General features: G+C 54.8%; 2 protein-coding genes across 2 annotated transcripts; both read right to left on the reverse strand.

Moving 5' to 3' along the window:
• Positions 1–267: 267 nt before the first annotated feature.
• LOC143898523 (uncharacterized) lies at positions 268–717 on the reverse strand (the record flags this gene model as incomplete). Its single annotated transcript, XM_077408084.1, has 1 exon — positions 268–717. A coding segment is annotated over exon 1 (450 nt), but the record flags the coding sequence as incomplete, so codon positions are not given.
• A 6,136-nt stretch (positions 718–6,853) lies between these two features.
• Positions 6,854–9,109, reverse strand: LOC143898524 (uncharacterized). The gene is made up of 4 exons (XM_077408085.1): positions 8,367–9,109; positions 7,515–8,252; positions 7,167–7,467; positions 6,854–6,979 (listed from the first exon to the last, which is right to left on the reverse strand). The coding sequence occupies exons 1-4, from the start codon at positions 9,107–9,109 to the stop codon at positions 6,854–6,856; spliced, it is 1,908 nt and encodes a 635-aa protein (XP_077264211.1).
• Positions 9,110–10,911: the final 1,802 nt, after the last annotated feature.

Below are 10,911 nucleotides of genomic sequence, written 5' to 3' on the forward strand. Positions count from 1 at the left end.
CCCCTCGCCACCAAGTTGTCCCCCCCCCGGCTGACCCCTCGCCACCAAGTTGTCCCCCCCCCGGCTGACCCCTCGCCACCAAGTTGTCCCCCCCCCCGGCTGACCCCTCGCCGCCAAGTTGTCCCCCCCCCCCGGCTGACCCCTCGCCACCAAGTTGTCCCCCCCCCGGCTGACCCCTCGCCACCAAGTTGTCCCCCCGGCGCCTTCCCCCCCCGCCCCTCACCCCCCCTGAGATCCCCGGCCTAGATCTCTTATTGATATATCTACTGGTACGCAAAAGTTGAATTGATGCGACGCGTTGTTCAGATTCGATTTGCTCGTCGGATAACTCCATCCAGCGTTCTGCAGTTTTCTGGCTCGTTTGACGGTCAGCGACACGTAGTTCTTTATCGTACTGGTTATGCCAACGTTTCTACACCGGTCGATCTCCACGCCGTCGAGCTCGTATCGAATTTCGTCAAACATAAACGCGACGCAGTTATTGACTAATTTCGCGTATTGTTCCTCATTTGTCGCGCCGTCGTCGTTGAGTCGTCCCTCGACGTACAGGAAACTGTCGCACGGCAGCGTATACAGATCCTGCTGCTGTATGGGTATTCGTATCTCGTCGTTGTGTCCGAACGTCGTGTTGACGTACGGGTTATACGTGTGAATCTCGATTCCGACGATGCGCTCGTCGAAGATCGGCTCACCGCCGATACTCAGGATGTCGGCCATGATTTTTTCTCTCGAGGTAGAAACGGCTCGACGGTGACGCGTTTTTTACGGCGAGACCCAGCGATCGTAGGAACCTGACGTTGGCGTCGCTGAGAACGGCTCTCCTTCCTCCCCCGCCTCTTCTCTTCCCCGCGCTATCGATCTCGTCGTACAACGGGCTAGCTCGCTCGTTCGCACAATTCGCGCTAGATCCGTTCAGAACGAGCATCCCTCCTCTCGCTCTCTCTTCGGGGATACGCGCGCGCGCATACACACACACACACACACACACACACGCACACGCACACGCACACGCACACGCACACGCACACGCACACGCACACGCACACGCACACGCACACGCACACGCACACGCACACGCACACGCACACGCACACGCACACGCACACGCACACGCACACGCACACGCACACGCACACGCACACGCACACGCACACGCACACGCACACGCACACGCACACGCACACGCACACGCACACGCACACGCACACGCACACGCACACGCACACGCACACGCACACGCACACGCACACGCACACGCACACGCACACACACACACACACACACACACTAACCGTGACGACGACGTACGTGCAGTCTGATCGTTATCTCCTCGCCGCGAAAGTCGATCAAATGATCCTTCTGATCCACGACTCGCACCGTGATATCGGTAACGTTTTGCGCGACGATCGGAAGGTAAATGATCTGCGTCGGGGTCTCCGACAGTTTATATCCCGGTGGAACTTTCGGCGCGAATTCGTGTATCGCGTGCACCGAGCGTTCGTTGCTGTACGCTCCCGCGGTGATGCTGCACTCGATGCGAATTATGTTCACGCTCATGACGTCGACGGGTTTGTCGGAAACGTACCATTTGTTCGGTTTTAAAATACGATCTCTCGAGAAACCCAAGAAAGAATTGATGTTGTTCGGTTTTGTAAAATTCACTCGGTAGGCGCACTTTATCTCGCTCCTCATGGTATTCTCGTTGGCGCGAAGAGCGAGTACTCTGTCGCCACCGTCGTCGTTCTCGTACACGTCATAACCGTCACCGTTGTCGTCTTCGTTCTCGTATACGCTATAAACTTCGTCGTCGTCGTCTTCGTCCTTCTCCGTTCGGTTTTTTTCTATCGCCCGTCCGGCGTCGTCGGTCCTTGGTTTTCCTCCTTTTTCTTTAATTTTTTCCTTCTCGCGACGTTCGCGATAGAGAAGAGCGGCGCGCAGATATCTGCTTACGGCTCGCAGCTCGTACGATCCTTCCGGAACGACGATTCTCCGGTCGTCCTCGCCGAAGTAGAAGCGATTGTTCGCGGACGTAACGTTTAGTATCGAATTGTACGTCTCAAAAGTCGCCAAACCCAGCTCGTAATCGCCGTCGCTCAGATCCAAAGCGAAAAAGTGACTCGTTGTGAGAACGCTGCTGGTCCCGGTCAACGTGAAAGTCAGCAACATCGCGGGAGAACGTCGATCTTCCGCCGCTCCCCCAATCGATCTCGCGGAGAAATCGCAGGCACAGCTGCCCGCAGATTCTCTGATCGAACGTTTGAAACGCGCGACGATTGTACGTCACGATCGCGCTCTCGCCGCCACCGTCGTCGAGATACCGCGCGAGATCCCTCGGCGGACGGAGATTTCTAAAAGCGTCGAAGTAGATCGCCGAGTTCCTTTTTTCGCGTAAGCGACCCAGTGCGCGCCTGGGCCCACCGCGTCGTCAAGGTTCACGATGCCGCACTCCGCGCGTCGCACCCTCGTCGGCAGAGCGTTGCGCATAAACACCCCGCGCAGGCGACGCGCCGCTCGATCGAGCTGCTCGTCAGTCGTGACGCCGTACGGAGGTAGACGCGTTAACCTCGCCTTCTTACGCGAGGTTTTTTTTTGCCGACTTTCCTCGCGCCACCTCCGCGCTTCTTATACGGCGCGAGGTACAACCCGCGACCCTCCATCGCGCGATTGTGTCGCTGCAATTCGTCGAGTTGCTTCTGCGCCGCTTTGTTGGCGCTCACCGCTTTGGCCACGCCGGCCGCGCCACCGATCAAGGAACCAAGAGCGCCCAACATCGGTAGAAAGGGCAAAAAGCCGCCGCGTTTCGCCGTCGGAAGTATCCTCCGCTTCTTCCTCTCGCTCTTTCTTCCGGTTTTCGCTTTTCTCCTCAATCCCGTTCCTTTCCTCGTTTTTCTATTGCGTTCCATACCCATGCCCAGCTTCGTCTTCGCCTTCATAGCCGCCCATACGGCCGCCGTGGCAAGTCTCTCGCCGGTCGTGGAATCCATCGCTATGACGCGCTCGCGCGCCCTCTCGGCGAGCCGTCGATCGGCGACGTGTCGTTCGGCGAGCTCGCCACTTCGCGAATACGCGACGTCGTGCTCCCGACACGCCGCGTCCAACGGATTGATGCCTTTTTCGCCGCGCGCTAGTCTTTTCGCTAGACGCGTACCGGGCCCGCAAAACTGATATCCGGGTATGTGCAGCTCAAAGGGAAGAGCGTTTATCGCACGATTGAACAGACCGGTGCCGCGCATTTGGTCGCGGAGGAGGAGGATTCGCTTCTTTTTAGTTCAAACGGAAAGTCGATGATTCACCATTCACAGGGCGAAAACGATTGCACTCGTGGCAGTCCTTGATGAGCGGCGGCGGACCGTCTATGTGCGTTCGCTGCCACGGACGATTGTAGTGTCGCATGCACGGGCGATATCTCTGCACCTCGGGATCCGCTCGTATATGTTCCGGCAAACGGTCTCACAACAGGTGCACGTATCTCCCAAATTGACGCAACAGAAGGACCTTCGGAACATATTGCAACTCCTCCACTGTTAGATTGAGAATTTCGTAACCGTCCACCAGTATGGGAAACACACTACTGTGAGACATCTCGCCGATGCGCGCGAACGATTCGTTGTTTTTAGAAAATAATTTTTTTTTTCTACGGATACGGCGACACGCTCGCGCTACTTATACTCGCGCGCGAGGCGTTTGCGCACGCGCGACGAAACGAAGCGACGTCCGCGCTTCCCTCTCCTTTTGTTTTCGGCGATCGAGAGAGAGAGAGACTCATCGCGAACAAACCGAGCGGAAAAACCTGAGAGAGAAAGAAAGAGAGGGCAGACATGCGATTCGTGCGACAGACGGCGACGATAGGAGTCTCGAATCTGGATCACAAAACGTCGGCGGGGTCGGGCGCGACCGAGAAAGGAAACGGAGAATCGCGCAGGCACGGTCCTCTCCTTCCGAGCGTCGTCCGTTGCATCATCTGCGGTTCCTCTAATTGCGGCAAGACGAACGTTCTGCTGAGTCTGCTGGAACAACCGCACAGTCTACGTTTCGAGAAGGTATACGTGTACTCGAAATCTCTGCAACAACCGAAGTATCAATACCTCGAACGATTGTTCGAGCCTATGGACGAGATCAGTTATCGAGCGTTTTCCGCGACGTCGTTCCGCCCGACGAGGCGCTTCCCGACTCGGTCTTCGTCTTCGACGACGTGGCCTGCGACAAGCAGGACAGAATAAGGGAGTATTTTTTCATGGGTCGACATTCGAACATCGATTGCTTCTATTTCTGTCAGACGTACGCCAAAATACCGAAGCATCTCGTGCGCGACAACGCAAATCTGTTGATCCTGTTCAGGCAGGACGGCACCAATCTGCGACACGTGTACGACGATCACGTGAACATCGATATGTCGTACGACGAGTTTCGCGCCTTCTGTCGCGAGTGTTGGCGACGCACCTACGGTTCCGCCGTGATAGACAAGGACAGCGCGTTGCGAGGCGGACGGTACAGACGGGGCTTCCACGACTTTGCCGTGCTGTAAAGCCAATCAGTGCGCTTCGTCGAACGACGCGAGTATGAGCGCGATCGCGGAGGAGAGGACCGCGCGAGAAATAGCCAAAACGCGCGCCTCGATTCGCAGGAAGTACGCCGCTCTCAGGGCCGGAAAAATGGAGAGCGAAATCGATCTGGAAAAGAGGTACGAGCCTATCGTCGGACCTCTGAAACGACTCGTCGACGACGTGGAACGCACGAGTAAAGGACCGGGCAAGATCGACGACGACGACGGCGGTGGCTTTGCGTTCGCGATAAAAATGAAAGCGACAAAGAGAGCGAAGAAGGACAGCGAGAACGACGACGACGGTGGCGCCGATCTGGAGCGCGATTACGGGAAGGACGACGACGTTTTCGCCACGCCGATCAGGACGATGACGACCGCGAAAAAAAGAGAGCCGCGTGCGGCGCGGCTGATTTCGGCTCCCGCGACGACCATGACGAGCTCCACGCCGATCCGCGGCGATTCGATCCAGTTTTTACCTAGAGAACGCGAGATCGTCTCGGAGACAACGACTCCGTCTCCCACGTTGGAGAAGTCCGTCAGGAAATCTTTGAGTACGGCGGAAGGTCGCGACGCTCTGAATAGCCAACTAGGACCGTTAGGGCGGGAATACTTGGGCGCTCTTCTGGGCGGCGACAAAAACAAGGAGATCGACATCGTTTACGGAGTGCATTTTGGCAAGAAAGGCACGATGCTGGGCAACAAGCGATTCGACGTGAACCCGGATGACTCCATGGTCATCGACGGTGTACGGTACAAAGGCACGCGCGGCTTGTACGAGTTGATCTTCATGAAAAAACCCGACCCTAAAATCTACACGGAGAAGGACAAACTAACGTACAGGAGTATACTTTTCTCCACCAGCGCTTACAAACGCGTTGGCAAAGCCGACAATTTTGTCAAGGGTAACAAAGGACTGAAGTACAAAAATATAATAGCGCCGCTCGTAAACCCGTCTCACAGAGTTGGGACTACGAAAGGTGCCGGACTACCGTCGGCCATGCGATTGACCGACAACGCTGTCGATTACGTTCACTGGGACGATCCCAACGAACTGGTCGATAGACTTCGACTGCTGGACGCTTCTCGTCGGACCGGCAACGACGCTCACGACAATGAAATCCTGCCGATAATCGAGAAACTTCGCGAGGCCGGCTTCGTCATAAATTGATCGGTCGCGTCGGTCGCGACGTCAGTGCGAGTCGCGCGCCCACCAGCGCGATGTCCGTGAACAAATTCGGCATGTCTCTGACGAATCGGGGCAGCGGCAACGAAGTCGACGGGCGTCCGCGGTGAGATTGCGCTCCTCGATCGAGTCTCTGCGCAATTACGCGCGCAACAACGCGCTCTTCGTGAGCGAGGATTTTTACGACGCGAGGGAGCGCAAGATACGAAGAGTAGCCGCGCCGGAGATCGACACCAACGCGACGAACAGGAGTTACGTCGAGGACGCGATCGAACGGCTCAGGAAAGTCGTGACCGGTGAGATCGAGAAGAAAAACGCGACGCTGAGGAACGACGCGCTCCGTTTGGACGAGGAATCCTACGACGCAAGAGAGCGCAAGATACGGCGCTTAGCCGCGCAGAAGGTCGGCACCGACGCGACGAACAGGAGCTACGTAGGGGGCGCGATTGGGCAACTAAAAAGCGTTTTGATCGAAGAGATTAAAAATAACAACGCGATCCGAGAATTGGGGAACAAAATCGGGGCGCTGGAAAGCGTCGCGCTTCGTTTGAACGCTCAGGATTTCTACGACGCGTCGGGACGCAAGATACGACGCGTAGCCGCGCCGGAGGTCGGCGCCGACGCGGCCAACAGGAGTTTCGTCGCGGAGCTCGGAAAGACTTTGAGTGGCGCAATAAAAGAATTTAAAAAAGAGTTTGTTACTGTGACAGATAAGCTCGAGGTCGATCTTATCGCGATCAAAACCGTTTTACGGATTATCAAACAAAAATGAGCGTGGAAAAACGCAGACTCGTGGAAGAATTGCACGCGCCGGCGCGAAAAAACTTTCCTCGCCGCCGCGTTGTGGTGCGCGGTTACGACGACCTGTGGCAGGCCGACGTGGTCGAGATGCGCCCCTATTCGCGCGCGAACGCGGGTCACAATTACATTCTGACGGTCATCGACGTGCTGAGCAAGTACGCCTGGGCGATCCCGCTCAAGAGCAAGGGTGGAAAGGAGGTCGCGACGGCTCTTTGAAACATCTTTCGCGAGAACGCGCGACACCCCAAGAATCTGCAAACGGACAAAGAAAAGGAATTCTACAACGCCGACGTGCGTAAAATCTTTGACGAGCGCGAGGTGAATCACTATTCCACGTATTCGGTGATGAAGGCGTCGGTGGTGGAGAGATTCAATCGCACGTTGAAGAACGACATGTGGAAGCTCTTCACGTTCCAGGGATCGTACAGATGGATAGACTCGTTGCCGCGCCTCTTGTCGAATTACAATCGCCGCAGACACAGAACGATCCGAATGCGTCCGGCGGACGTGACGCCCACCGTCGCTGAAAAACTGCTGCGCACGGTGTACGGTCGCGCGAAGATCGCCGCGCCTCCGAGATTTCGAGTCGACGATCCGGTGCGCGTGAGCAAATTCAAAACGATCTTCGAAAAAAGCTACACTCCCAATTGGACCACCGAGATCTTTCGCGTAGCCAAAATACAAAAGACGTCGCCAGACCCTCGTCGCGTGCTCGTAGTCGCTCTCGCTCGCGGTCTCGTCGGTCAGGGAGCTGTAAAAGGCCTCGCGCGGCGGAAGCTCGGTCTCCCGCAATTTGTCCACGCTGTCGACGTACTCGTACGGAAATACTCCCTTGCGAGTGAGCAGATCGAGATCCTCCGCGCTCAAATCCGCGTACTCCGAACGCGTGATTCTCAGCTTGTCCTTGTTCAGATAAGATGCCAGGTTTCGATACTCGCCGCTAAAAATTTATACGAGTCGACGAATCAAAGTTTCACGTATCGATACCATCCCCCGTCGGTTTGCGTCTCCTTAACGGTTTTCGAGAAAGATATGTAACTTTCCTTCGTGAGCGGCAGCAGATCGATCCCGCCCTCGAACTCGTTCGCGATTTTCTCGACGACGAAGTGCGCGTCGTAACCCGACAGATTGTGAAAAAACACGGGAATCGCGTAAACGTTTCTGTAATTCAGATTGTAACGAGAATGCGCCGGACCTCTGTAGCGTCTGGTTAGGTGACAGTGATCCCGCACGCGCTTGTCTTCAAGTTGGAACGATTTCCCGCATACGTGACAGCGCGTCGCGAGCCGAAATTCGCGCTTCTCGTCCTCCGTAAGTTCTACCATCGCTAAATTAGTGGAAAATTTATTCTTAGCGCAATGCGCGAGAATGCGAAGCTCGTTCGCGAACCACGAAAGGCAATCCTCGCCACGACGACATCTGTACGCGGACGCGGTATCGTCGTAGGTGCTGCACAGATAGTAGCCCAGGCAGAACGGTACGTGACGCTGATAAGCGTATCTTTCCGTTCTCGCACCCCCTTCGACGTTTTCCCTCTCCCGTCGTTTGAGAACACACTCCAGATCCGCGTACACCACGAAGGGAAGTCGCTCCTTTCTGTAGTGATTGTCGAACGAAAGCCACTTGTCGTTCTCGTTCGGGAGAAGGATGGCGCAGTCGTTCATTTGGCCGCAGTCGACGCTGTGGGCGGCCAACTTTCCCTGCGTATAGAAATAGTGTATACATCTGCGAAATAACGTGCGTGCGATTAGTATGCGTATATAAAATAACACCTCGTCTTTTTTCTTGTTTATCGTGTATTTTTTTTTTATTTCATTTTATTTTATTTTTTTTACCTACCGATCGCAAACGTGCTTCGCGCACCGTTTCGCGGTCAATTGCAAATTCACCAATCGCGACAGATTTTTTATCCAGGCGAAATGGCCCCTGTTGACGCCGCGCAGCGTATCGCGCAGATACAACAGATTTACGTGCCTGTCCCTCTTATCGTCGGTCAACCGCAGAGGCACGATTGCGTTGTCGTCGGCGCCCCGTCCGAACTTAGTTTTTTTTTCAATTTCGTCCCGAGTTGTGAACACGTTAATCGATACGTCGTTCTGACGTTCGAACTTTCTGATTTTTTTCATATCAATGGGAAAATCGATTCCGTCGAGATTCAGCACCGTCGCGTAATCGGGATAAGAGTTGCGTCGTTCCGCGTTCCGCTTGGCAGGATAAAGAGCGGCGACCACCGCGCGGGCGGAACACGCGTCGTTCTCCGACAGCAGGTTGACAACCGCTTGTTTAAGTCTTATACCTCGCGGTATCTTCATCCAACATCCCACGCGCATAGGATTACATTTGTTCACGTTTACCATTAGGTTCAGTATTCGCGACAGCGCCCATCCGCTGTCGCGTTCCTGAAATTCGTCCAACCGCGTTAGAATCGCGTCGCGCACGTGTCTATCGTACCACTCGCCCAGATCGGACCCCGGGAGAAGCTGTTCGTTCCGCGTGGCGATACTCTTCACGTCGGTCTTAACGTCCACTACGAATTCCCCGTTGAATATGACGTTAATCTTCAGACACCAGTGTCTGGTCATATTATCCCGCACTTTTTCAAGCACGGTGCCCTTTGCGTCTTCGAGAAATCGCGCGGGTTCGATGTACGTCGAATTCGTCACAGCGCCGGTCAGTACGCGGCGTCGGAACGCCGTATCGATCTCGATTCACGAAAATCCTTCGCCGCCTCCGCCGTCCAAACCGGCACCCACGGCGCGTTCGAATCGTCGACGCAGATCCTCCCTTGAACCTTCCAATCGCGCTATTGGAGCCGCCGCTCTGGTAACGGCTCCCGTGTTTTCTCGCCTCCCGGAGCGTTTGACTCGACACTCCTCCCGCAGGAGTCGGAGACACTCGTCGCATCGCCGTGTCTACGCGCGGTACCCGTCCGCGTCGCGCAACTCGTCGCACTCGTTCCACCTCGCATCCAGAAGGGTTCGCCCTCGGGAACGTTGAATCTCACTCGAGCGAAGAGACGACGAGACCTGTAGGTTTGAATCCTACGTATCACCTCTCCTCCGTACAACGTCTTGCAATAAAGATAATACTCGACGGGCAAGCAGCGCATATAGTCGTTTGTCCTAGCGGAGTTTGCCACCGTCGTCTCTATCCACTCTCGCTCGCGAATACTTCGCGCTCCGATTTCTCTTCGCAGATGATGGGTAGCCAGATTCTATCGCGCGTCTTCTCTCACCACCAACGCGCGCGCGTTTGACGACGACGACGCGTCGACCCTCGCCGATTCGTCGTCCGATTCGGACGAAAACTTTGGCATGAGCTCGCGACAGAACAGGTCGACGTCCGATTCCGCGGACAAGTGATCGCGGCAATCGTTCATTTCCCAAATACGTGTCGCTGATGCTACCATTGCACCATTAACATGTCGAAATCTAAATACACATCTCCATTTACAGTCCGTCAAAAAAATGTTTCGGCGTAATTATGAGGATCAAAAAAACTCCGTTGAGATCGGAGATCGGCGATTCTGATTTCGCGACGAATCAGATATCTCGTTAAGTCGACGCGCCGCGGACCCCCGTTCCTCGGGGACGGATCCCAGTCCCTCGGGGACGGATCCTCGATCCTCACGAACGGTTCGCTGATTTTCACGATCGGTTTCCTGATTTCAGGATCGAATGTTGGTTTGCAAAGTTCCGCGTACTCGTCGCTCATATTACGTTAAGAGAGAAAAACACATTAACTTAGAATCCCCCGAGCAAATGGGGATACAAATATTGGCGGACCCCGTTTTATTTTATACTTTCCTCCACACTGTAAACAGAGCTCGTTTCCAATAGGCCAACGTCAGTTCTAATGATATGCAATACAAAATGCTTGAGACACCGCGTGTCAGTGCCAGGGAGTACGTTTTGAAATCCGACTTCTCTGCCGCAAAGCAAACGCACCATCGACGAGCAATAGCGTCCGTCCGTTCCCATAACGTATTTTTTTTTTTTACAAATATATTAATTCTTGACCGCGCTCTAGAATCCTCGTAGAAAATGACCGTTCGCCGCGCCGTTCGCGCGCCCGTTCAATTTATACCCCCCCGTTCGTCGTCTCAACGGAGAACGTACCCCTCTGCCGGACGCGCTCTTTCCGGAATGACGACAACCGCTCATCGCATCCTCCGACAAAAAAAATAAAAGAACAAACAAAAGGAGGAAACGACGAAAGCGACCGCGAACGAGTTCGAACGCGCGTTAAAAAAATCGCGAATCGCACGAATCGATCGAACGAAGAGACGATTCATCTCTCTCTCTCTCGATCTCGATACGTTGGGATGGGCGAAAAAACTACAAAACAAAAGAAGGAAAACCGCAAAACAAAAGAAGGAAACAAC

Source organism: Temnothorax americanus, unplaced genomic scaffold, assembly GCF_048541705.1.
Source record: "Temnothorax americanus isolate GAGA-0224 unplaced genomic scaffold, ASM4854170v1 Scaffold232, whole genome shotgun sequence".
Taxonomy (NCBI): domain Eukaryota; kingdom Metazoa; phylum Arthropoda; class Insecta; order Hymenoptera; family Formicidae; genus Temnothorax; species Temnothorax americanus.

Excerpts from the sequence above, each read along its gene's own strand:
- LOC143898524 (XM_077408085.1), bottom strand. The coding sequence starts at position 9,109 with ATGACCAGACACTGGTGTCTGAAGATTAACGTCATATTCAACGGGGAA. Across the intron at positions 8,253-8,366 it reads GCGAAGCACGTTTGCGATCG|ATGTATACACTATTTCTATA; the intron begins GTAGGTAAAAAA and ends GTTATTTCGCAG. Across the intron at positions 6,980-7,166 it reads TCGGTGGTCCAATTGGGAGT|AGGCGCGGCAACGAGTCTAT; the intron begins GTAGCTTTTTTC and ends TAATTCGACAAG.